The 27,144-nt window shown below is 38.6% G+C and overlaps 2 protein-coding genes across 7 annotated transcripts in view; one reads left to right on the forward strand and one right to left on the reverse strand.

Moving 5' to 3' along the window:
* Window positions 1-6,330, forward strand: part of MPHOSPH8 (M-phase phosphoprotein 8) — a 57,061-nt gene extending 50,731 nt beyond the window's left edge. Inside the window, exon 14 of the mRNA XM_084878560.1 lies at window positions 313-6,330. Coding sequence (XP_084734686.1) covers window positions 313-354 — 42 coding nt within the window. The 3' untranslated portion in view covers window positions 355-6,330. The remainder of the gene's footprint in view (window positions 1-312) is intronic.
* The window catches only part of PSPC1 (paraspeckle component 1), a 136,858-nt gene that overhangs the window by 4,991 nt on the left and 104,723 nt on the right, over window positions 1-27,144 (reverse strand). For 3 of the 6 annotated variants that reach the window (XR_014794594.1, XR_014794595.1, XR_014794598.1), the window contains 2 exons: window positions 7,670-7,760; window positions 3,141-3,224 (listed from right to left, as the gene is read on the reverse strand). The gene's annotated coding sequence lies outside the window, so the exon portion shown is untranslated. Of the gene's footprint in view, window positions 1-3,140; window positions 3,257-7,669; window positions 7,761-27,144 lie in introns of all 6 variants that reach the window. The other 3 variants (XR_014794596.1, XR_014794599.1, XR_014794597.1) reach the window with 2 other exon arrangements.

Consider the following 27,144-nt stretch of genomic DNA (forward strand, 5'->3'; position numbering starts at 1 on the left):
TTGATTCCAGTCAAGGGCATGTACTTGGGTTGCGGGCACATCCCCAGTAGGGGGCGTGCAAGAGGCAGCTGATCGATGACTCTCTCTCATCAATGTTTCTAACTCTGTATCTCTCTCCCTTCCTCTCTGTGAAAAATCAATAAAATATTTTTTTAAAAATAAAATAGTGATAATCTAGCCACTTAAATTGATAGCGGATTTGAGAATACTGCAAATAACAGGAACAAGTCTTGGACATGTATGTTTCTCCCCTCTTCTAAGAAAAGATAACTATCTCTGTGCTCATCCATATGATTTTTTTGCTTCCTCCAGGTGAAATTGCTAATAGGTGCGTACAGAGTGCAGCTGCAATGATAAAGAATTGGGATGGAATGGCTTTCAGACCTATTTTTAAATACTCCCTTCCAAGCAGTTTGGAATTCTGGAACAGCTAACTCTTCCAAATCTAAAGTATGATCTGTAAATCTCATGCAGTTTTAAGGCCTATCATCTGTTATATGTGGGACATAATTTGTTCTTTGTAATATATTATAAAATACAGAAATGTAAGTATTTGTGCCAATGCTCTGAAATTGGTGGTGTGTCTGAACTGTATACTTACTTTTCCACAATGTGGAATGGTACAGGATTATTTAAGAAAATTACTTTTTAACTTGAAATTTTCTTTTTACCTTGAAGTTTTCTACTATCCCAGGTGAATTTCTGTAAATAAAGTGTGAATATGCCCCCCCTTGAAATTTGAGCAGAAAGGTCTGATCTATTTCTGACATGCAGTTGCCACACATCCCAAGTTGGAAGAAGACCTCTTTGTATGTTTCCAGTTATCCTTTATTTGAAAAGATCAGAGCCTAAGAAATAGTACACGTGCCCTTACTTTGAATACTGGGAGGCCAGACCAGTTTTGCCAGCTTTTACCTCATGTGGGGTTAATGTTCCTATGGACTTTTCCATAGATAAAACTGATAAATCAAGCTCAGTCTGGATTAAAGAAATGTTATAAATGTAGTTCCTGATTACTTTAATAATTGTGAGATATCCTATCTAATAAAGAGGTAATAAGCAAATTGACTGTCACTCCAACACACAAGATGGCCACCCCCATGTGGACCCAAGAAGGCCAGCAGGGCTGAAACCGGTTTGGCTCAGTGGGTAGAGCGTCAGCCTGCAGACTGAAAGGTCCCAGGTTCAATTCCGGTCAAGGGCATGTACCTTGGTTGTGGGCGTATGCAAGAGGCAGCTGATCGATGTTTCTCTCTCATTGATGTTTCTAACTCTCTATCCCTCTCTCTATCCCTCTCTCTTCCTCTCTGTAAAAAAATCTTTTTTTAAGAAAAAGATGGCCAGCAGGGGAGGGCAGTTGTGGGCAATCCAGGCTGGCAAGGGAGAAGTTAGGCATCAATCAGGCTGGCAGGCAGAAGCAGTTAGGGGCAATCAGGGAGGCAGGCATGCAAGTAGTTGGGAGCCAGCAGTCCTGGATTGTGAGAGGGATGTCCAGATTTGAGAGGGTGCAGACTGGGCTGAGGGACAACCCCCGCCACCCTGTGCACAAATTTCATGCACCGAGCCTCTAATAATTTTAATAACATGCATTTCAGAATGTCACATATTAGACCCTATACATTGTGTTTACAATTCAGACAGCCATTTTTATTTCACAGATTAAAACTGTCTTTTCCCAGTTTTCGCATTAAAGTAGCACAATGCTGGTCTTTATTTCTTTGTATCACAAAACAAGGGGATACCAAATGTGTAGTTTTAGCTAAATTTTATACTAGTACTGTATCTGATCTCATAGCTTTTGAAAAAACTTGAGACTTCAGTTAGCAACAGTGCAAAAGATCAGGAACATTAAGGGGGAAGAGTACTTTGGTCCATAAGAGAAATGAGAGGAATGGGCTTTTTAAGAAAATTTCTATTAGGTCATAGCTACTTTGCAAAAACATATTAAACAAATATATTCTACTTATCAGGAGACATGGCTATCTAGGGTAGAAAATAAGACAGTTCCTTTAGGAGTTTAGGTTGAGAAATAAGAATGAGCTATGAAAAGTCATCAGAGGGAAAAATGGGTCAGTTGTTTCAAGTGAACCAGGATCAGAGAACATGAAAGTGTGAGTCAGTTTTCTACCCACGTTGTAACAGATGTGCTAGTAAATTATGTGGACAGTATGTCTACTGGAATATATCTAGAGATACATAATTTAATACAGTTGCTCAAAACTATAGCTTGTCCCTGAGTGGAAAATACTGAAAGTTCTAGTTTCTTATATGTAAACTAGAAGCCCAGTGCATGAAATTCATGCATGGGGTGCCCCTCAGGCCATCCTGACCCTCTCTGATCTGGGACCCCCTCGGGGGATGTCCAATTGCCAGTTTAGGCCCCAGGATCAGGCCTAAACTGGCAGTCGGACATCCCTCTCACAATCCAGTACCACTGTCTCCCAATTGCTCACCTGCCTGCCTGATTAACCCTAACTGCTCCCCTGCTGGCCTGATCACCCCTACCCGCCTCTGCCCTGCCACACACTCATGATCTGGGATTCCCTCCTCCAGCTGGTCGCAGGCACCCAGGACCCAGGCCGGCTTTACCTGGCCGGCCGCAGCTGCAGGGGACCGTGGGGGGCAGTTTGTCCCTCTCCCGGAGCGCAGCCGCTGGCACCCAGGACTGTGTGGCAGGCGACTTGTCCCTCTCCCAGGCCACAACCTGGCTGGTCCCCATTCCTCTCTGCCCTGTGCTGAGTGTCAGACACGCACATGTGTCAAACACATGGCCCGCGGGCCAAATCCAGCCCGCCAGGCCTTGCAATGTGGCCCGCACCGCGCTGTCATCACTGCACTCCGCTGTCAGTTTATGACTGTTCAGTAAACCATTCGGCCTGCGATTTAGGCTGGATTTTAGATTTTGGCCCCTTCTCTGATTGAGTTCGACACCCCTATTATAGCATGATGCTGTGAGGGCGTTTCAACTATTTGCATATTAGCTCTTTATTATGTAGGATGGTATGAACAATGATTTCTCTAGGAATCAAATCAATTTCTAAGTAGTAACTTACCAAAAGGTATTCAGATAGGCATAGTACTACAGGTCAAAACAAAACAATCTCCTTGTATAATATGTATAAATAATACAAAACACATACCTGAGCTTATCATTTCAACCACAGGTGATCTCATGATTAAGCAGGTCATCACAAATGGGATGCATTCTTCCTTGGCCAGACTGACTGAAAAGAATAGCTTTTTGCTCCAATTTTATCTTTAAAAAAAAAAAAAAATCACTCTTCAGCCATTACTCCTTTCCAATGTATAATGACATAAGGACACATAATTGGGTTATTCAGTCAATTTAACTTCCTAACTGCACCATTCAGATCTGCTCTGAGTATAGCTTATAGACCGCACATTTCACATTCTTTTATCTGCAATACCTAGTACCAAAAAGAAGGATCAAATACTTACTAAATGATGGACTACAGTTAAATAATTTGGTTTCAGTCCAAGGATATGAAATTACTTAATTTCATACACTGTCTTCTCAAGTAATTCCATCTGAATTATTAAATTTGTAGAATTTACTCAGTGGAATGTCAGGAGGTTGCAATTTGAAACTCAGGTGCTGCTTTTAAAATTCTCAGCATTACACTGTTAGGTTTTTTGTTTTTTTAAATACACTTTTATTGATTTCAAAGAAGAAGGGAGAGGGAGAGATGAAAACATTGATGAGAGAGAATCATTGATCTGCTGCCTCCTGCACTCCCCCCACTAGAGATCTGGGCATGTGCCCTGATTGGTAACTATGACCTCCTAGTTCATAGGACGAGGTTTAACCACTGAGCCATGCCAACCAGCTACACTGTTAGCATTAAGTCACAGGATACCTTACCAGTGCTGACAGAGTATTAGCGGTGAGAAGGCCTCACAAGCCATTTACCATGAAAGTCTAGACTTGGAGTAAAACTGGGAGAAACAGAAAAAGGTAAATCTACTTTCACCAAACCTTACATACCATAATAGCCAAAATTGACTTCAAAAATGAGAACTTTGAAATTTTTCATACAATTAATGTTTCCTAGCATAATACTGTATAAACACCTAAAACTAAATGTTGCTCATTTCAGAGGATGGCTGATAGAATACACCTTGCTTCCTCCATCCTGTGCTAACATGTAGATAATACTTCTTTCCAACCCAGTCTGGATCTACCTCCCTGTACATAGGAACCCTAGTGATAAGCCGGAAATTATAATGAAAGAGGGTTCACAATTAAATCAGGAACAAATTAAAACAAAATTGGGAAATAGTTATCTGTCTGTCCTCCTGAGCTCCCAGAGGACTCCCCGTTGGAATCTAAACCAGTTTAATGGTAAGAATATGATTTCCATTATCCTACAACATATCTCTGCCTTACTCATATCGCCCATTTACTTTCCTCAGGCCAAGATACATGTTTTAGTAAAAACATTTTTCTCATAACAATGACAAACTACTTGAATGGCTTCTTATCCTGGAGACTGACCCAAAATTGCATGGGGTAAAAATCCCTCCAATGGTTCCTATTCACAAAGAGTTGAAAAGGTGGATTGTCAGTTATTCTGTGTGGGCTGCTACCATACTTTCGAACTTCAACCAGAAAGACCACACAAGGAGTAAGTAAAATAAAAAAACAAAAACTGAACAAAAATGTAATGTTAGCTCTATTATAGATATTTAAACCATGGAGAACTTGTCCACAAGGCTTTTTTTAATTTTTGTGTTGTTGTGTTATTGCTGAAACTGGTTTGGCTCAATGGATAGAGCGTCGGCTTGGGGACTGAAGGGTCCCGGGTTCGATTCCGGTCAAGGGCATGTACCTTGGTTGTGGTCATATCCCCAATAGGGGGTGTGCAAAGAGGCAGCTGATTGATGACTCTCTCTCATCGATGTGTCTATCTCTCTCCCTCTCTGTACAAAATCAATAAAATATATTTAATAAATAAATAAATAAATTTTAAGTGTTATTGCTCCTATATGTATACATTGCTTATATGGAGTAATAAACTCGCAAATGAAATTCAGTTGCTTTACGTCTTTTTTTTCTCTCTCATGTCATTACAAGCATTCTGTTATAAAGAAAATAAGAGGAAATTGCCATGTCACTTCCTTCTATGAGTATTTAATTTGTATTTGATATTTTACTAATTTAATGTTCATAAAGTTATTTTATTATCTTCCTGGAATGAACCAGTATCTTTTCACTGACTAGAAAATAAAATCTGTAATGAAAAGTAGTTACTGTAATGTGTGTGTATACACACACACACACACACACACACACACACACTAGAGTCCCAGTGCATAAATTTGGGCACCTGTGGGGTCCCTCAGCCTGGCGTGCAGAATTAGGCCAAAACCAGCTCTGTGACATCCCCCAAAGGGTCCCGAATTGCGAGAGGGCGCAGGCCAAGCCAACGGACCCCACCAGTGCATGACGGGTCAGGGAGGGGCTATGGACGGGCATGTCTGGCCCATCTCGCTCATTCCCAATCTGCTGGATCCCAGGAGCAGACTAACCTGGTTGGAGCGTCTGCCCCTTGTGGTCAGTGCATGTCATAGCAACTGGTTGACCAGTTGACGTCTGCCCCCTCGTGGTCAGTGCACATCACAGCAAGCAGTTGAGAGGCCTTAGCATATTATAATTTGATTGGTTGAATGGCCAACCAGATGGCTCGACACTTAGCATATGAGGAATAGGATATTGATTTCAGAGAGGAAGAGAGAAACATCAGTGATGAGAGAGATAATTTTCAGCTGTCCCACATGGGATCAGGCCCACAACCTGGGCACATGCCCTGATGGGAATTGAACTATGACCTCCTGGTTCATAGGTCAACATTCAATCACTGAGCAATGCTGACCGGGCACTTTTTTTTTTAACCAAAATTAACTTTAAAATCCAAAAGTTCCAATAACAAATGCTTTTTTGTGTGGTGCATTTAGCCTACATATATTAGATTTTTTTTTTTCTTGACTCATAGGTGATTCTCTAGTAGAAACCAGATTTGTAGGGCTTTCTTGATTTTATATATATATATATAATTGATTTTAGAGGAAAAGGGGGGAGAGAGAGAAACATCAATGATGAGAATTATTGGTCAGCTGCCTCCTACATACCCCCTACTGAAGATGGAACCTGCAACCCAGACATGTGCCTTGACCAAGAATCGGACCAGTGACGTCTTGGTTCATAGGTCCACACTCAACCACTCAGCCACAACGGCTGGGCTATTTGTAGGGCTTTTCAAAAAAAAAAGTTGGTCCGAAGGTTGTGGGTTATTGTTAAGCTGATTAACATTGTTAAGCTGATTAACAAAAACAAAAACAAAAAAAACGTTGCCCATCCCAAGATTTTCTTTAGTGGAGCAAGGGTGGATCCGAGCATGTTCTAACAAGTTCCCAGGTGATAACACTACTAGGGACTAGCTTTGAGAATCATTGCCCGACATTAATTTTCTAGTACGCAAAGTGGCTGTCACATTTCGGGGCTGCATGAGGTGTCAGATATTTTTAAAAGGTTGAACTTCTCAAAAGTCAAGTGTGCTAAATCAGTGTTCCTCAGTGTGCATGGCAATCTGAGTTTTGTTGAAATGGCAGTAGTTCCAATGTGTGTCCTGAGATTCTGCACTTTCAAGAGGCTCAGGTAATATTTGTGTTTTGGGTCCCAAGAGAATGAAATTTGTCAGCAGATAAGATAAATATGTCAGGATGACTACAACATTATCCAAATTCTAGTCATAAAGATCACAGAATTACAAATGTTAACACAAAATTTTGTGTGTGAATTAACAAAACAATAGAAAAAGTGTGATCCCTCTACAAAGGTTGGAAAGCAACAAGGGAGAAAGGAACCTTTCTCCTACCATTGATCAGATTTTATTATAGTAAACCATTTTAAGATTACAGTCCCTCCAAGGGAACGTAAGACTAAAATTTTAGGCTTCAGATCACTAAACACCAAGAGGAAATTTTTTTTCCCTTTAGTAAGACAATATGTAATTTCTATTCTCAGTCCAGTTTTACATAAAGATAAATCAAGGCACATTACTACCACTGAGGAAAAATACAAGGGCAATTTGGAGCTAAAAATAACTTGCAGTGGTGGCCAGGTGGCCCACCTGGTTGGAATGTCTTTCCTTACACCAAAAAGTGACAGTTTTCATTCCTGGTCAGGGCACATACCTAAGCTGAAGGTCCAATCCTTAGTCCAGGCATGTAAATGAGACAGGCAATTGATGTTTTTGTTTCTTTCCCTCTCCTCCCTCCCACCCCCTTCCTTTCTCTCTAAAATCAATAAACATATCCTTGGGTAAGGACTAAACACAAAAACTTAAAAAAAATAACCTCCATCCTTGCTCAGAGAACATGAAATGTTCACCAAGTCAACTGTAGGCAGAAGGGAAAATTACCAAAGAAACTAGGAAGGGGGAGAGATCAACCAAAGGACTTGCATGCATGCATATAAGCATAACCGATGGACACGGACACCAGGGGGGTGAGGGCATGAGTGGGGGGGCGGGAGAGGGGAGAATGGGGTGATAAGGACACATATGCAATACCTTAATCGATAAAGAAAAGAAAAAGAAAAAAACTATCAATAGGAAGGAAGGAATAAACAATTATAACAGAGACACACCTGAAAATAAATGACTTCAGGACATCATCTCTAAACTTGATTCATGCTGGAAGTAGAATTTCAGGTAGCTTCATCCATGTGTTATTCCATCCTAGGAAGCAATAAAATCAAACTTAGCCTTTTATATACCAGTTTCAATAATAACTTAAAACGGTGGTCGCCCAAGCTTTCGGACCTCACGGACCACTAGTGGTCCATGGACCACTGGTTGGCGACCACTGATTTTAAAGACAGAAATGTTAACTCATTCCTTAGAGGTCTTAAAAGTAATGTTTTCATTAAGATGCTATTTAAAGTCTATACCACATCTGATTATTTCCATTCAGTATGATGTTTCTTTAATTCATTTCCTCAAAGATCAACTGACTTAAAATTCAGCTCACTTTTACATTTTGGCATTAAACACTATTAATTTCTAAACACTACATCTTCAAAATATTGACAATTTTGCTAAATCCTTTTTTTTCCCTTTAGATAGGTGCCTGAAATATTAGTGCAGTAGTCCACAACTCCTATCTCTAGAATTTAGCCAAAGTCTAGTTGCCAATATTTACACTTTAAAAGGGAGACTTATGTTATTATTTGAACATAATGTTCAAAGCCAGTCAAGTCCTGTGGCCAGGTCTCCTGTACAGGCAATAGAATCAACACTAAGGAAACCTCACGTGGAGTTCCTTCACATGTGCATCCTCCTTTCAGTGATACTGGTAATTGGGATTTTAAAATCTGTGAGACAGTTCATACACAAAGACAGAGGCACTTTAATCTTAAGGAATAGTTCTATATCAAAATGATACTGTCAAATATGGGGAAAAAAATAACTGCATTAAAAGGAAAAGTCTTTTAATTAAAATCTTAAAGCTTAACTGTAACAAGACTGTGTGACACCACTTTGGACAAAAGTAGTGTTTTTAATTAATTTTAATATAAAACTGCATCAATGAAAACCATGTGCAAGTTAATGTTGCATTTTACCCTCCTATGCCAAGACATTTGAATTGTTAAGAGTGAAGAAGCATCTCTAACCACACCCTAAGGTTTTTTCATATAGTTAGAAATGTAGACAGCCAATACTACATATACTTTTCTGAAGACTTTCCATAAAGAATAAAGCATTGAAGATACAAAGTCCCCTTCTTAATAGTAATAATGCACCTACTGTTCTCCCCTCTTTTATAATTTACAAATGGTATCCTTTTCTACAGAGAACAGGGCATTCCAAGGAAAGAAATACATACAGGATTCAACATGCATAGAGGCAAGAACAATGCTCTGCAAATCTGTTCAAATTACAACATTTGTAAGAACCCAAGAAACAGGACTTCCATAAGGACTCATGTTGAAAGACTACTTGCCAGAGTCAACCTCAAAGGCAGGCTTTCTCTCAAGCAGACACCCATCATAGGAACCCTAAAGGAATTGCACTGTTATCCACAAGCTCAACAGAGCCGGGGCTCCATATTATCAAATATGTCAGAAAGATCTACATCATGGTATTCACACCTGATGATCATTTGCCTTCATGTCAAAGACGAAGATTGAAGCAATAAATAAGCCAAATGCTATTATTACAGGCGGTCACAACAGGCAAAATATGCAGGATACTCCCCACTGAAGTACTCTTATTACAATGTTAATAGATTCTATTTAAATGCAGCAAAGAATGTCAACAGTTTAGAGAAATAGTCTATGGAGATAATATCAAAAAGATTAAGGCAAAAAACTCAAAAGCCATAATTTCATACTGAACTTGAGAAAATGCCCATGAAAGCAAATTTGTAAAATACTTGACAACATAATAAGTTTATTCTTCTCTTTGAAGCAATAGTTTTAACTGGTGAACAAATTATGTAACAATATCATTAGAAATTTTTAAAAAATTGTGAACACTTTAATTTTCAAGACTGCTGAATTGAAAAGTCAATTATATAATGAATAACTTCCATAATATGAACAAACATCTATAATAGGAACATTTAATTCTGGATTCTCATCAGCATATGATTTTCCAGAATTTTAACAAAGCCACTTTTATTTTTACACCATAGGTTATACATATGCCGATGTTTTGCATCAGAGAGCAATGAAACCACACAGCCTAACTACAATATAAATAGCAATGGGGGTATGATGAATAGGAAAGGCATATGAAATGGTAATCACATGAGAAGTCACTAGAGCAATGTAAACTAAAACTACAGTGACAGACCTCTACACACTCCCTACAATGTCTAAAACCAGTAAGACTGACTATGCTGAGTGTAGACAAGTGTGCAGAGCAACAGAATCCACATACACTGCTCATGGGAGTGTAAAGCAGGAAACTTTGGAAAATTGTTTGACAATATATAAGAAACATACCTATACCCTATACTCAGTAATTCCACTCATACACTTTTTTCCAAAGAAAAATGAAGTGTGTAAATGACTGGTACAGTAACATTCATAGCAGCTTTATTCACAACTAGAGGCCAGGGCACAAGTTTGTGCGCCTTCGGGGTCCCTGGCCTGGCCTGCGGGGTCAGGCTAACACTGGCTCTCTGGCATCCCCCAGGGGTCCCAGATAGTGAGAGTGCAGCCAGGCCAAGGGACGCCACTGGCGCACAATTGGGGGTAGAGAGGGGCACGGGAGGTTGGTCAGCTGGGGAGGGACCCCAGGAGGGCTGCAGGGTGTATCCAGCCCATCTCGTTCAGTCCCAATCAGCCGAACCCCAGCAGCAAGTTAACCTACCAGAGTGTCTGCCCCCTGGTGGTCAGTGCACATGATAGCAAGCGGTTGAGTGGCCTTAACATATCATTACCAGATTCCATTTTGATTGGTTGAACAGCTGCCTGGATGACTGGACACTTAGCATATTAAGTTTTTATTATATAGGATAACCCCAAACTGGAAGCTATTCCAAGGGTGTATCAATAAAAGACTAGACAAACAAAACATGGCATGTATATTTAATGGTTACAATAGACAGCAATTAAAATAGAAACAACTACTGACATATGCAACAATACAGATGAATCTCAAAAACACTATGTTGAGTGAAAGAAGCCACAGGCAAAAGAGTAAGATTTCATTTATGTGATATTCAAAAACAGCAAACACTGACCTATGATGATCAGAATAAAATAATGGTTACCTCTGATGTGGGAGGTGGACTGAGGAGGACCTCATAAGATCTGAAATATATGAAAACTGACACTGTCAAATCAAGCAAGCTCACAAATTCTGAGTGACAAGGAAGTCTAAACTTTTAAAAAGCAGAATTTTAAGTTTTGAACTAATGAATCAGAGGTCATTTTAAATTCAAGAAGCAACTCAAAATTAAGAAACAAGTACATAAAATAAAGTTCTATTTAAGAAATAAGAATCAGCATTTGTAAATATCAACATTGAAACCTAGAAAATACTGAAGGAAAAAAGATTGTAACTTTTTATTTAAGCCACAAGGCACATTTTTTCAGTTTTATTGATGGCAAATGTTTTTCAGGAATATAATTTATTGATATATATACAATCTTCTCCTCCTAAGGTCATAAATAACATTTACTGTGGTTATCAAAGTTCAGCAAAGACTCAAATGAAATCCAATAAAGTACAAATTGATGACTTGATCAAACATATTCAATTAATAACTTCTAAGAAAAGTTAGTATTACCTCAGAGTCAAGGGTCCAGACCTCTATGTGCTATATTTGCAAAGCAATTGAGATGGTAAACCAAGACCTGGGAGTGAAAGATAACACTGAAGTTTTTCAAACTTAATTTTGACCTGACCCCAAACTCTTTTAAAGCCATTGCAATTTTTAAAAATCTGTATTATGGTCTTGTGATAAACTAAGATTTATCAAGCACCAGTTCTCAAAAGGTTAAAATAAAAAATCCCTTGGTCACTGCATAATCAAGGTTAAGTTTAAAGGCAAGTTGGGCCCTGGCCGGTGGCTCAATGGTTGGAGAATGAGCCCACACACAGAAGGATCTCAGGTTTGATTCCAGATCAAGGGCGCAAGCCTGGGTTGCAGTTTAGGTCCTTTGAGTGCTTCCTGGAGGCAGCCGATCAATCTCTCCAATCAATCTTTCTTTCTTTCTCTCTCTCTCTCTCTCTCTCTCTCTCTCTCTCTCTCTCTCTCTCTCCCCACTTCCTTCCTTTCACCCTCTCTAAAAACTCAATGGAAAGCGGGGGGAGAGGATTAACAAAAAATAATTTTTAAAATTTAGACTATAATAAAATACTTTTCTAGTTCAAGATAACAGATGATTATTATGAACTTACCTGTATAGCCTTCACTATTTTCTTTACAAATTCAATATGTCTAGGAAATTACTGCTACATCAAATAATTCCTGTTAGTTACTTAATGTAAAACCATGTTCATATTTAATGAAGCAGCACAGAAAACAATTACCAAATGATAGTCAACACCTTATTTTTGATCATATAGTTAAAACCACTTAAAAATAGCATCCACTGTTACTTACTACTTTGAAGATCCCATGTAACTACTAGGAAAAACATTTTTTTTGCAGAATCCATGAAATGAACTTACTGGTATGCAGTAAATAATATCACAGTGTTGTATGTGGGAAAAATTACTCAGATATCCAACAAGCACAATCTGAACTGCTCAGCGTTGACTACCTATTAAAATCAAGTGTGGCCAGCCAGCGTGGCTCACTGGTTGAGCACTGACCTAGGAACCAGGAGGTCATGGTTCAATTCCCAGTCAGGACATAATCAGGTTGTATCGGGCGAGCAAGAGGCAGTCTATCAATGATTCTGTTTCATCATTGATGTTTCCATCACTCTCTCCCTCTCTGAAATCAATAAAAAATATTTTAAAAAATAAAATAAATAAAAATAGGATGGCATGCTCTGACCAGTGTTCTTAATGGTTAGTGTTCACCCTTGCACCAAAGTAATTGGGCGAAGATGAACAAAAACAAAAAATAAAAATAGGGTAAAAGCAGGTGGTAAACAAAATCAGTGTTGAGGCAAGATGGTGAACATCAATCACAACTCTCCTTTATCTAGTGCTTAATTTAGCAAGTCCTCACTGGGGCACTCAATTTGTGGGGGTACCCTATTTCTAATTAGAAATGTATCACCAAACTATATTTACATGAAAACACAAAAATACATTAACATCAATTTTTTTTCTTGTTAATCCTCATGAGGTTTTTTTCCATTGATTTTAGAGTAGAAGGGAAAGTGGAAGGGGGAGGAGAAACATCAGTGTGAGAAAGACATAACCATGGTTGCCTCCACACAAGCATGGACTGGGGCCAGGGGTCGAACCTGAAACCCAGGTACATCCTCTTGACTGATAATCAAACCTGCAACCCTTTGGTGTAAAGGCAGATGTATGCTCCAACCACTGAGCAACACCAACCAGTGCACTTTGTTAAATGTGTTAATGTTTTATCCTGAACAAGTTGCCAACATATATTTATTTAAAAGGGGGGAGAATTAAAAAACACATTTTTACTTATTTTTCCCCCATATACTTTTTTTTTCTTTTAAATAAATCTTTATTGTTCAGATTATTACCAATGTTCCCATATAGTTTCTTATTTTTTATTTTACTGTGGTGACACTGGTTAACAAAATTATGTGTTTCAACTGCCCAATTTCAAAACACATTATCTGTATACTGTATTGTGTGTTCACAATCCCAAGTCAAGTCTATATCCGTCACCATTTATCCCCCTTTGCCCTTCTCCCGCTCCCGAGCAACCAGAAGTTACCGTGTCCATAAGTTGTTTGGGGTTTTTTGCTCAATACTCTCTGCTCCCTCCCTCAACAGCTATCAGCCTATTCTCTATTACAAGTCAATCAAAAACTCACATTTTTAGATGTCACAAGACTTAAGCTTTATTGAGAGAAATTTGGAGCATAAAAACAGGATTAAAAGAAAAATAAGGTATTAAAAATACACAAAATGCGTAGGCTGGCGGCTCAGTTGTTTAGAGTGTTGTCCTATACACAGGAAAGTTGCAGGTTCAATTACCGGTCAGGGCCCATACCAAGGTTGCAGTTTCAATTGCAGGTTAGAGTGTGTATGAGGGGTAACCAACCAATGTTCCTCTCTTTCTCTCCCTTCCTTTCTCTCTCTCAAATCAATATCCTTGGATAAGAATTGGGGAGGGGGGATTAATAAAAAAAAATGTGGGATCTAATAAACAAAATAGAATCAGAAATATTAGAAGTATGAAACAGACTCTTGAATCTCACTCAGGGGAAAGGCAGAGGTGGATGGGCAGGGAGAGAGCAACCAAAGAACTTGTATGCATGTATGTATAGTCCTTAGACAGACTATAGAGTGGTGGAGGCCTGGGGTGGAGGGATGGGACAGGTTAGAGGGAGCCAATGGGGAGAAAAGGGAGACATATGTAATACTTGAAATTATAAAAGATTTTCTTTTCAAAAAAGAAAAAAACAAGACACAAAGTACTACAGTCATAAATCTCACTTCTCAAACTTCTGTGCCTCCACTTCATCAGTAAATTCAAGAAACTTCCATCATGAAAAACTCCAAACACAACACCTGCGCTATGTCTCATCAGAACCCAATAGGATGCCATACCTCCCATGACAAAGCATAATATTCTCTCCAAACGGTGTGCGAGCCTTTGAAATCCCTGTAGACCATATATGCTTTTAACATTTTCAGTCACCATCAGGGCTTATTAAAATATTCACAATAAAACATTGCATTGATTACATAGAACTGAGACAAAACTGTGTAGTATAAATAAATCTCATTTGATTTTAAAACCAATTAAAATGTTTATTGATTTTTAGAGTGAAAAGGAGAGGGAGAGATAAAAACACCCAGGAGAGAGAAACATCATCAGTAGGCTGCCTATTGCACACTCCCTTCTGGGGATCAAACCCTCAATCCGGAACATGCCAGGCAACTGAACTGTGATCTCTTAGTTCCTGGGTCAATACTCAACCACTCAGCAACATTAGCCAGGCTCAGTTTGACCCTAATTACTCCAGTGTGACCTTGGAAAGACTGTCTTGTCTCCTGATTCAACAAAAATGCAGTCAACATGTACAACAGAGTCCTGATGCCCTGTGGAACTCACAGTATTTCAGAAGGTCCAAGAACTATAAAAAAATTATTTGATTTCGCCAAAACCGGTTTCACTCAGTGGTAGAGCGTTGGTCTGCGGACTGAAAGGTCCCGGGTTCGATTCCGGTCAGGGGCATGTACGTTGGTTGCGGGCACATCCCCGGTAGGGGGTGTGCAAGAGGCAGCTGGTCGATGTTTCTCTCTCATCGACGTTTCTAGCTCTCTCTCTCTCTCTTTTCTCTCTCTCTCTCCCTTCCTCTCTGTAAAAAATCAATAAAATATATTTTTTAAAAAAAGATTATTTGATTCTAACAGAAGTAGTGATTCTATCACTACTACTATAGCAGGCTTTTAACAAATTCCCCATTAAAAGGCATAGAGTGAATGGAAGGCACAAAATATAGGGGTGGGGGCATGTTCCTACAAAATAAAAACTTAAATGAACCTAGAGTTTTTACATTCTAAATTATCAGGGGGTGGGAGGGAAGGTTGTGTGTAATCATCTAATTGCATACAAATAACTGAGAAATAGGAAAATTATACCAAGGTTAAAAGTCAGACGAGTCTCATTACCCACGGGACGTTCCTTTACTACAATAACGTGTGTGCACAGGGCAAACTCGGGGTCTCCAAGGGCATTTCCCCTAAGCTTTCCTCAATATTGTGCAGACTTACCTTATTTATGTCTGTTAATGCTATATCTAATTACTAGAAGCCCCAGTGCACAAAATTTGTGTAATTGGGGGTAAGGGGGTCCCCTCAGCCCAGCCCCGCCCTCTCGCGGTCCAGGAGCCGTCAGGGGATGTCCAACTGACAGCCTCTGCCTTTAGTTGGACATCCTCACTGCTGCCATGGAGGCAGGAGGCTCCCGCCAGAGCCACTGTGCTTGCCAGCCACGAGCCTGGCTCAGGGCTTCCGGCTGAGCAGCCCTCCCGCGGTGGGAGCGCACTGAACACAGGGGCCCTGGGGGTCTGTGCACGCCATAGCGACCAGTCATTCAGCCATTGGTTCGATTTGCACATTAGCCTATTATTATATAGGATTCTCTCTCTCTCCCTTTCTCCTCTTCTGTATCTACATTATCAATAGTCTTTGTAGACCATACCACCATCACTTTCCCCCTCACCTTATTGGCCCCATTTGTTTGCCAGCTTTTATTCTGGCTCTCTTTCAGCCAAGTCTCCAAGAGTAGTTAAAATTCTCTTCTAAAACATAAATTAGATCACATCACTATGTGGCCCAAGCCTTTCCATTTTTTATTTCATCAAGAAAAGTCTTGCCGAAGCTGGTTTGGCTCAGTGGTAGAGCGTTGGTCTGCGGACTGAAGGGTCCCGGGTTCGATTCCGGTCAAGGGCATGTACATTGGTTGCAGGCACATCCCCGGTGGGGGGTGTGCAGGAGGCAGCTGGTTGATGTTTCTCTCTCATCGATGTTTCTAGCTCTCTATCCCTCTCCCTTCCTCTCTGTAAAAAATCAATAAAATATATTTTAAAAAAAAATAAAAATAATTTTAAAAAAGAAAAGTCTTAACTATTTGTTAGGGCATAGATTCTCTACATTGTCTCCAGTAAGGAGAAAATTAGTTGGAGGTGGGAATAGGAGAGGGCAAAAATCTTAAACTTTAATCCCTTATGTTTAAAGCATAGATTAAAAAAAGGAAAAAAAAAAAAAGATGAAACAAACAACTGTCTGTGGTGTTAATATTTCATGAGAATTGGGTCAATTAGAAAGAAAAAAAAATTTGAGAAACTCTTGCCATGTTCTCTCAATTCCAGTCACATTAGATATTTTCCTCTTCCTGTATTACATGGTAATCCCCTCACATTGAACTGGGTTGAATTCAACACCTCCAACTTTACAAGGCCCTTTTTTTTTTTTATCCTATAGATATTAACTCAAATGTCTCCTCAGAGGGGCCTCCCAGACCATCCTACCTAAATGTATGTATTTGTTTTCCCAAACCACAGTAATACCAGAAGATATTCCCAGTGCCTAGAACAGTCCCTAGTATTGTTACAGAATATACACAATAACTACTTGTTAGTGAACATAGTACTAGTAAGTACAATATATGATGAAGAAAAATGTTTACTCTCCGTTCATAACTTGGAAATAACATTCACAATTACAATGAACATTAAAGTATAATATGGAGATTTGTTTTTCAAATAGCCAACTGCACCCCTTCAAGTCCTTATGTATAAATGTATTAATTATTGTTATAACTAGCCTAAGATACAATTTTTTAAATTAAAAAATTATTTCATTTTACTACAAAGACTTCACATTTATGTAATAATTCACTAAAATAACAAACCACAATTCACTGAGCATGAACACAAGTGTTTAGTGGTCCAGAAACACTAAATCGAATGTTCTGGAAATAAACACATGCATGGGTGGGGGGCTCAATCCCCAGGGGTGGGCATGGAAGAGACAGTCGATCAATGATACCCTCATATCATTGATGTTTCTATATACTAGTATATAAAAGGCTATTCTGCAAAGTGTCCCCTCGGGAGTTCAACCGGGAGCTAGATCACTTGCTATGATGTGCACTGACACCAGGGGGCAGCATGGAATGGAGGGAGGACCCATCCAGCAGCTGGAAGGCAGGCCCCAACCCACAGCAGGCAGGCCTGATCACTAGCCAGGCTTAGGGACTCTAACCGTGTATGAATTGTGTGTGTGTGTGTGTGTGTGTGTGTGTGTGTGTGTGTGTGTTACATACACACACACACATATATACCAAACATGTAACTTTCTGAGATATTAATGTTTATTTACTAAAATCATATAATTTCTATACCTAATTTTTACTATTACCTGAAACACTCTTTTAAATCAATATCTGACCTTATTTACTTTATACATTTGGTTGGGAATGCAAGGAACAAAGTTAAGTTTTCATTGTCCATGGTTACAATAAGCAGCATTTTAAAAAACTTTTTAAGAAATTATTCACAAAGGTCGCCCCTGGATAGAGAAGCTGGGTAACTGGTGAACAGAGAAATTTACTTTTATTACATACCAATTTGTATTTCTATGTTTGTGTATCAGATAAATATTATTCAAAGAATTCAAAACTATAGTTTATGCGTCAACAGTATTTGAAGGCTAGTAAATGTCCAATGATGTGATAAAAATAATTTCTATATCTCAAGGATTTGGATGATTTCTATAAAATAGGCCCTATTTAGGTACTTTTTTTAAGTTTGAGAAATAAGAATAGTGGTAAGTCCATCTCTGTTATCCACATTTCCTCATGCTTTTACCAAATATGAATAAAATAACCTCCAATAAATGCCATTTTCTAAAACATGCTTTCTTCTGTAACCAGTGAATGTGACAAACAGCCTTGTCTTCAGATGTTTAGGGGGTATCAGCCTCCAGCCCTATATAAATATTGCATTGGTGCCGAAACCGGTTTGGCTCAGTGGATAGAGCGTTGGCCTGCGGACTGAAGGGTCCTGGGTTTGATTCCGGTCAAGGGCATGTACCTTGGTTGCGGGCACATCCCCAGTTGGGGGTGTGCAGGAGGCAGCTGATCGATGTTTCTAACTCTCTATCCCACTCCCTTCCTCTTTGTAAAAAAATCAATAAAACATATATATATATAATTTGCATTGGTGAACTACTCGTGTGTCACACTTTCATTTATCCACTATTGCTTACTTTGTTGATGACATTCCAAGTTCTTGATTCAAGACCTTTTCCTAAGCACCACTTTCTATGCTCAAGGACCTGATGTCATAAGAACTTGATTGATGCTTTCCATTCTGATCTTGCTGCCTAACTATTCCAAAAAGGTGGTAGAACCAAAAGTACCTGCCATTTCCTTAACATTAATCATCCCTGCCTTATTTCCTCCACATAAATCTCCCACATCAACTAACCACCATGTCCTAATATTTTCATCACAAATATATCCTGATTTCTACTTTACCCCTCCAACCCTAACACCACATATCAATTGCTTCCCTTTCTACATTCTGGCTTACTGTAAATGCATTCTTCCCACAAATGCTCTCCTTTGAGAAAACACCGGGTAGCTCATCATGGAATAAGATCTGATCCCTTTTTCCAGTCTCATTTCAGGTAGGTAACTACGGCTTCATGCACATTTATTAGTATTCAGCGTCATTCATAATGACTCCTTTCTGATAGCACCTGCTACCAAACAAGTTATAACTCTACCACCATTGTGGCTCAGAGGTTGAACCGATGACTCTAGAGGTTACTGGCACGTGCCCAGGTTGTGGAGTTGATCCCCAGTAGAGTACGTGCAGGTGGCAACCAATTGATGTTTTGTTTTTTTTTTCTCATAAATGTTTCTACCTCTCCATCTCTCCCCCTTCCTCTTTCTAGAAATCAAGAAAAACACTTTACAAAAAAGGTAACACATCTTCAAGATGATTTGTACATTAAGATCATTTGTATCCTATTGCACTAAGTAGCCTTCTCACCCTCCCCACCCGAGAACATTTTCACGCATCCTATGCAATTTCCCCCAATTGGTTTGTCTTCTCTGCACTTTTGTCTGAACTCCTTGTAACATTCAATTTTGGACAACAGGCTTCATTTGTCAAGTTACCAAATTTATCAGCACTGCTACTGATCTGGACACAGCCAGTGATTTTTTTTTCTTCAAATGGGTAATGGGTAATAGATAACCAATTATATGATGCTTTAATAAGCCAACCACACAAAATGCATTCTTAGTAACAGGAATCCAAGATTTATTCTGTGTCCCCCTGTACTTTCTTGAACTTTTCTTTCCTTTCTGTTCGCTTCCCAATCCTTCCCAAATGTGGTGCGAGATAAATTATTGAGAGGTGTATCCTTTGGTTTTTCCTTTGGGCTTTTGCTGCATTGGATTGTAACTGCTGTGTTGTATTCTCACCTCTATCTCTGAGTGTGGAATTGCTCAAGAAGAAAAGCACCTTGAACCCAACTCATACTGCCTGCCTTAATTGTAAATGAAAGAAATACTTACTGAATGGAGCTCATATTCCAGGTTATCCATACCTACTATAGAACTACTTAGTCATTTATAACTGATGACCAGTTCTGGTGTACATTAATCTACACTATTTCCAAATATAACAATGCTATAATCCTTTACAATTAGTTCATGTGCCCTTTACATTGTTTTGAAACCATTTTATTGACCAAATACATGTTAGTATATAGTCAAGTATCATGTGACAGCAACAAAGTGCATTAAATTAACACTTTAATACCTTAATTACTTTCAACAATGTAGTAAAAGTTTTAAAAGCAGAACTCATTGTAGTACTGGTACCCATGCTACTGTATGTGTGCATATTTATGTACTATGCAAAAGAAATGAACTATTAAAGGATAAACATGAAAGAATTATAGTTAACTGTCAAAATGAATCCAAGTCTTTAAAGATAATTCAGCAAAAAGCACTTGGAGTCTATGAGAGAACTGGAATCCTAAGGGATTTGTTTTTGTTGCTGTTATTCTACACAGTACCAGCTCAGATTAGCACAGAGAAAAACGGGCTTCCAGAGGGAAGTGTGTAATACAGAAAGGAGCTAAATAAAGATAGGATGATGGAGGGCATGGAAAATTAAGGAAATGATAAAGGTACTGATGCTGGGTAAAAAATGTTATGACAAACTTACACAAATGGGTTCAACCAGCTAATTAATGGTCTTAAAAACTAATCCTTCCACTCCCTCTAAAAAAATCAATAGAAAAATACCCACTGGGGGAAGTATTGAGAAAAAACAAACAATCCTCTTTCTACCCAATTAAGTGTAAAGATAGAAATTTTAGCATGACTTGAGTATATGAATGTATTAAAATATATTTATATTTCATATACTATATATTAGCTATATAGAAACAAGTTATATTAGAACTTTGGCTAACCTGACTTCATTCCATTTGTCCTCCAAAAGAAGTTAGATGGTACCACTGTAACAAGTTATTACCCAAAATATGGTGGCACTCCAATTCTTCTGACCTGCTCATACTAATTTGCATTTATTGTAACATATATACTGTGTTTCCCCAAAAATAAAACATCCTCCGAAAATAAGACCTACTTACAGATTTCCTTCTGAGTGAAATATAAGGCATCCCCCCCCAAAAAAGGGCCCCCCCTAGGCTCTGTCTTAGGTACTCCGTGGAGTACAATAAAGGAATCGTGGAAGACTCTTGGGGCCAAAATCTTACTGCTTTCTGCAAAGAGAAGATGCTGAGTATCCGATTGGTCTGAAAATGGCGAGCAGAGTATGGTAACCTCATTGAACAAGTGGACAAGGGAAATGCTAAAAAGTGCAAGAGTGGATCAGGTCGCCAACCATTATTTTCTGAGCTGGAAGACCTGATCTGTGAATGGGTTGTTGACAGGATAGCAGGGGCTTTGGTTGTGAATAGGGCTCAGATTCAAGAATTTGCCCTTGCAATGGCACCACAGTTTGACATAGCCCCCAAAGACTTCAAAGCATCACAACACTGGCTGGATAATTTCCTTCAGAGAAGTGAACTGTCTTTAAGAAGATCTACCGGTACAACATTGTTTAGGTTGGAAGATACTCAAGTTATTAAGCGAGCACTTGCATTCAAGTCCTTTATTGATGATGCTGACTTCTCTAAATACAATCTTTCCAACATGATTGCTATGGATGAAACTGCAGTGTTTATGGGCCAATCATCTCAAACAACAATTGAACAGCAGGGTGCCTCCTTAGTGTACATTCCCTCCACTGCTTACGAAAGGGCACGTGTTTCCTGTATTTTGGCAATTCATCTGGATGGCACTAAAATCCCACTTTAATCATTTCTAAGGGCAAGAAGGAAAAGATTGAACGTGTTTTGGGCGTTTTTATTCTTGAAACTGAAAAAGCCTGGGCCACACAAGCAGTTATAAGGAAGTGGGTCGATTTAATGCTGCCGCTTGTTATGCGAGGGAGCCAAAGAGGTCTGCTAGTCTGGGATGCAGCCAGCCCTCACCGTGCTAAAGACATGAAGACATTTCTTCACGAAAGAAAAGTACATCAGATAATGATTCCCGCAGGAATGACGGCCTATCCCCACACTCTTGATACTGCAATAAACAAGCCATTCAAAGACAATTTGCGCACGGAAATTAATGACTACATTGAAAATAGAATGGAGAGAAATCAGCGTGGAAACTTTGTGAAACCTAAAGTGCAAGAAGTTATGACTTGGGTGAAGAATTCATGGGAGAAAATCACTGACAGTTGCATTGCAAATGCACTGCGAGCAGGCTACCTTGACAAGAAGTACTCATTTAAAGACAGTGCTATTGCTAAACATGAGAGATTTGGTCCACTGATTCTGAAAGAAATGGAGTCACAAGAAATTCACCAGGAAATTCAGGAACTGGATTGTTAAGATGATGTTCCAGAAGATGATGACATGATTGTCATTGAATAAATGAGTAAATTCTTGATACTGTAGGATTCACAGTTTGTCTGGTTTGTGTTGACAACTACCGTACTACCGTACCGTATACAGGTAATAAATTTCCTTTGTTTTCATTTAACAATAAATGTGTACCGTATTCTTCTTCATGGAAAAATAAGACATCCCCTGAAAATAAGACCTAGCGCATCTTTGGGAGCAAAAACTAATATAAGATACTGTCTTATTTTCGGGGAAACAGGGTAGATCAGGATACTTACACAAACATGCTAAATATCGTATATACAATAAAGCCTAATATGCTAACTCTCCAGGGGTCCATTTAATCAAAGCATAATATGCTAATAATATACTAAGGCTGTTCAACTGCTCACTATGACATGCACTGACCACCAGGGGCAGAGGCTCTGACTGGTAAGTTAGTTTGCTGCTGGGGTTCAGAAAATGGGCCCGACACGTACTGGAGCCTTCCAGTGGTCTCTCCCACGTCCCTCCCTGGCCCCAATGGTGCACCTGTGGGGTCCCTTGGCCTAACCTGAACCCTCTTACAATCTGGGACCCCCTCAGGGCATATTGGAGAGCAGAATTTGGTCCGATCCTGCAGGTCAGGTACAGGGACCCCACTAGTACACAAATTTGTGCACCAGGCCTCTAGTACTTAGTAAAAGAAAAACTAAAAACATAGGAACTTCAGTAATGGCTAAGAAAATCCTTATTTAACCTCTCCCTTGGAAACATTTCAAGTAATTTTAGAGGCAATCCTGAGAAACTAACAATGATTATTTTATGAGTAATTTTTAAAATCTCTACAATCCATCCAATTGAACATTGAAAATTTTAAACTTAAAGACCATAATAAAAGCAGCAAGATAAAACAGGACAGGTGTAAGGAAAGTCACATTTAAGAATCTCTTAGAATATTAGAATTATCCACTTTCAAATTGGAACTATTAATACACACACACAAAAAAAAAAACAAGTCAGAGAAATGTTTCTTCAAACTAAACATTACATGCTTTTCATCCTCCCAGTATTTGTGCAAAATGATTTTTCAATAATTTTTGGGGCAATAGTCAACTTATTTATAAAGCCTCTGAGAGGATTAGGTGTACCCTTTATAACAACATACAAGGTTTACTGAATTATTTCTCTTGGTCACTTTGTCATTTTAAAGTTCAATTACTAGGAGGGTTACCATCATTAGACCTTCAGTGTCTGTACAAGTGTATATGATGATCACAAAGAAGTATATACTGATAGCCACATCAATGAGAAGTTGTTGCATTTTAATGAGATAGTTCTGAACATTTCTTAATAAGTTGCTCTTAACTGCTAACCTACCCCACTTTTGCTGCTTCTAATAATCTCTTCAATGTACACCCATGTAAGATAAAAGAGGAAAAAAACATGTAAACTTTTAAAACCAGCAGTCTTCATTTTACACTCAACTAAAAAAAAATTATTTTCCTAAAGAGAAGTATTTGGATATTTCAGGCAAGCATTTTAAACTTACTATAGTTCCTCTGTACTCCTTGTTTGTGGTTCCACCAACACCAAACGTTTTGTCAGTATAGCCAATACACAAAAGATATTCTGTGATTTTAAAGTTTAAAAATTTAAACAAACTCTGAGATTACTGTGCCAATTTTTAAGAACTTGTGTTCTACTTATCCCCTCTCCAGCCTCAGACAAAGAGATCTGGACTTCCATCCATTATCCCAAATTATCCCTTTACATATTCACTCTCTCTACACTTCTTAGTACTTTCTTTTTAGACATATCACTATTTATACATATGTAGAAGAACACATCCCAATTTTATTAAAAACTGGATTCATATTCTCTGTTGGCTGTTCTTGCTCTGTCACAAACATGCAGTTGTCTGAGAATTCATTATTGTTTCCCATAATTTCTCCTGCCACCCACGAGAGTCCAAAGCTCAAAGATGGGGAGCAATTCTAAAAAGTTGACATAAAAATGCTCAATAACTATTGAATGCATAAGCCACCTGCAATTCTTATCCACACACTTCCAACTGGTAGTGAAAACAATAAATCTGTGCCAAAACTTGGTATTTTTCTCATGAATTTTCCTTCAGCCTGGTCAAAAAATACTGCCAAACATTGTGCTATGATACTGAGAACATTAATAAAAGATTAATAAAATGTGGCACAAAAAGTAAATATCACATGCTGACAAAGTGACAAGAATGAGAAGAGATAATATGTCCTTCTACTGGGGAGCTCTTTCTTTAGAAACCTATCAAAATACCCGGGGAGACAGAGGAACCACCCGAGTGTTTAGGGAGCAAGAAATGAAAGGTGTATGAGGTTGGAAAGCTCCACTGAGAGCAGATCAAATAAAGCCCTGTGCCCTCCGATGCAGTTGGATTTTGACAGACAGAAAGTGACTGCATCTGAAGGACAGGAACAATAGTCTAACTCACATTTCTAAAGGAAGCAGCAGATATTACTTGGAAAATAAACTGCAAGAGCAAAAGTAAAAGCAGGACCAATCAGGGCACCAGTCACTTTCAGCAATACACGCTAGTGCCCTGAGAGAGAATGCTTTTACAGGCAAACAAGTTGTCTAGTTTTTAAAATCCCAACAACCATAGGTATTCAAAACCAAAATATATAAAATCCAACAGATTCCAACATCAATCTTCCTCACCCTCAGGCAGTCACCCACATCCCAACCACAATGTTGAACATACTTACCTTCCATGTCTGTTAACGGTATCACCTCTCCACCATTCAAACCAGAAACTCACAGACCACTGCATTTCCCTCTTCCCCATCTACACACCTATAAAAATGTTAAATTCATTTTACTTCTGACTTATTCCTGTCTGGAATCTGAGCAAACCTGACACTAAAGATTCTTTCAAATATCACATTGGGGGTGGGATAGTCGATCGACGTCCTGTCAGTGGTCGGCAAACTTCGGCTCATGAGTCACATTTGGCTCTTTGGCCCCTTGCGTGTGGCTCTTCCACAAAATACCAGGTGCAGGCATGCATGTATGGTGCAACTGAAACTTCGTGGCCCATGCACAGAAGTCGGTTTTCGGCTCCGTTGACTAATGAGTTTGCTGATCACTGTTCTATGTGGTCCCTCTGCTTTCCATTTCCTCCATTTACTATTGTATGTAAAATAACTGGCTGAGGTTCGATTCCAGTCAAGGGCATGTACCTTGGTTGCGGGCACATCCCCAGTAGGGGGCGTGCAAGAGGCAGCTGATCGATGACTCTCATCGATGTTTCTCTCTCCCTCCCTTCCTCTCTGTAAAAAACCAATTAAAACTATATTTTAAAAAAATAAAACAAAATAACTGACTTGACTTCTAGTTACCTAAAAGATAAAGCACAAAACTCCTTAACTTAGATCAATCACAGTTGATGTAAAATTTCTGCCTTCTCCACAGCATGTTCTTATTAACCTTTAACCACGCACTCCCTATCCTCTCAAAAGAAAAAATAATAAAATAAAATTATTTTTAAATCAGTAACTGGCAAGTACATACTCACCTTTAAGATCAGCTCAAGTTATCTAACTGATGTCTTCCCAACATAGGTATATATTTGTGTATGTTTTCAGAGCATTTGCAATTCACTTCATTACAACAAAATGGTCAGTATGCTTACAGCTCTACAGACACCCAATAGACTCCAAATCCAAAGAACGCAGGGACCACATTTTGTTCATTTTTGTCTTATTAGTAAACATCATCTGTCCAAATGTTTGTTAAGTATCATTCATTCACTTAACAAACGTTTAATAAAGACTTGCTAGAAAATGAAGATAAATCACTCAATGACAAATAAGATATCTCTATCTTAGAGCCGACATCCTGAAATGAAGTAAACAAATAAATAAATATGGAAACTTCACACAAAGGTTTTAAGAGAATTTTTTTTTAAAGAGAATCTTGATGACAAAAAATTTTCAGGACTTATGTTTACTTAAATATTTTATGAAGACTACCAAGTAGATATAAAACACAAAGGAAAAGTAATAAAAGTGAAAGTAATAAAATGAGAACTGGGTGTTCCAAAAACTCTCGCACTTCTGCACGAGCACCGAGTAAATTGGTCTCATCCTATTGGTATGTACTTAACAAACTTTAAAGTTCAACCTCAAATTATTTATTTAAAATTATGATAAAAATAGCCTGACAAGCATGACTCAGTGACTGAGCATCATATCCTATGAACCAGGAGGTCACGATTCAATTCCTGGTCAGGGCACATGCCAGTGTTTTGAGTTTAATCCCGTGTGGGGTGTGCAGGAGGCAGCTGATCAATGATTCTCATCTCTCTCTCCCTCTCCAATCCTCTCTGAAATAAAATACATATAGATATATTTTTAAAATAATAGATAGGTAGATATACAGATTAAAAATAAATGAATTATAATCACTACAGACCACATAATGAGATTCTGGGATTACAATCATGCAATGAAAAGATAAAAATTTATTATTTTAAACCAGCACTACCCAAAAGAAAAGTGTAAACATAAGAAATTTTTAAATTTCTTAGAAGCTAAGTTAAAGAAGGTAAAAAGCAAGATAAAATTAGTATATATACTATTAAGTATACATATTTTATTTAATATAGTCAAAGTATTGCTTCAATATGTAACCAATTAAAAATTAAGATATTTCACATTCATTTCTTCACACCAAAACATTTGCAATTGTGTTTATTTTACACCTCTAATTCAAGTGGTAAAATTTCTTTGATCCTTGCAGAGTTCATTAAATTTAGATGCACACACCCATGTCATTACAAGTTTGTTTACATTTGATAGCTGAATTTAAGTTAGTTGCACTGGTCCTATTGCTAAGGCCGCCACACAGGATAGCACTGCTTCCACACTGCACTTTACTGCATCCACTTATACCACCACAGCTTTGTTTTGCCAGCACACTAAAGTAAACAGAATGCTGCCCCTTTATCTCCTGAGAAAGGAAA

Source organism: Pipistrellus hanaki (genome assembly GCF_964339955.1).
Source record: "Pipistrellus hanaki genome assembly, chromosome: 3".
Classification (NCBI taxonomy): Eukaryota; Metazoa; Chordata; class Mammalia; order Chiroptera; family Vespertilionidae; genus Pipistrellus; species Pipistrellus hanaki.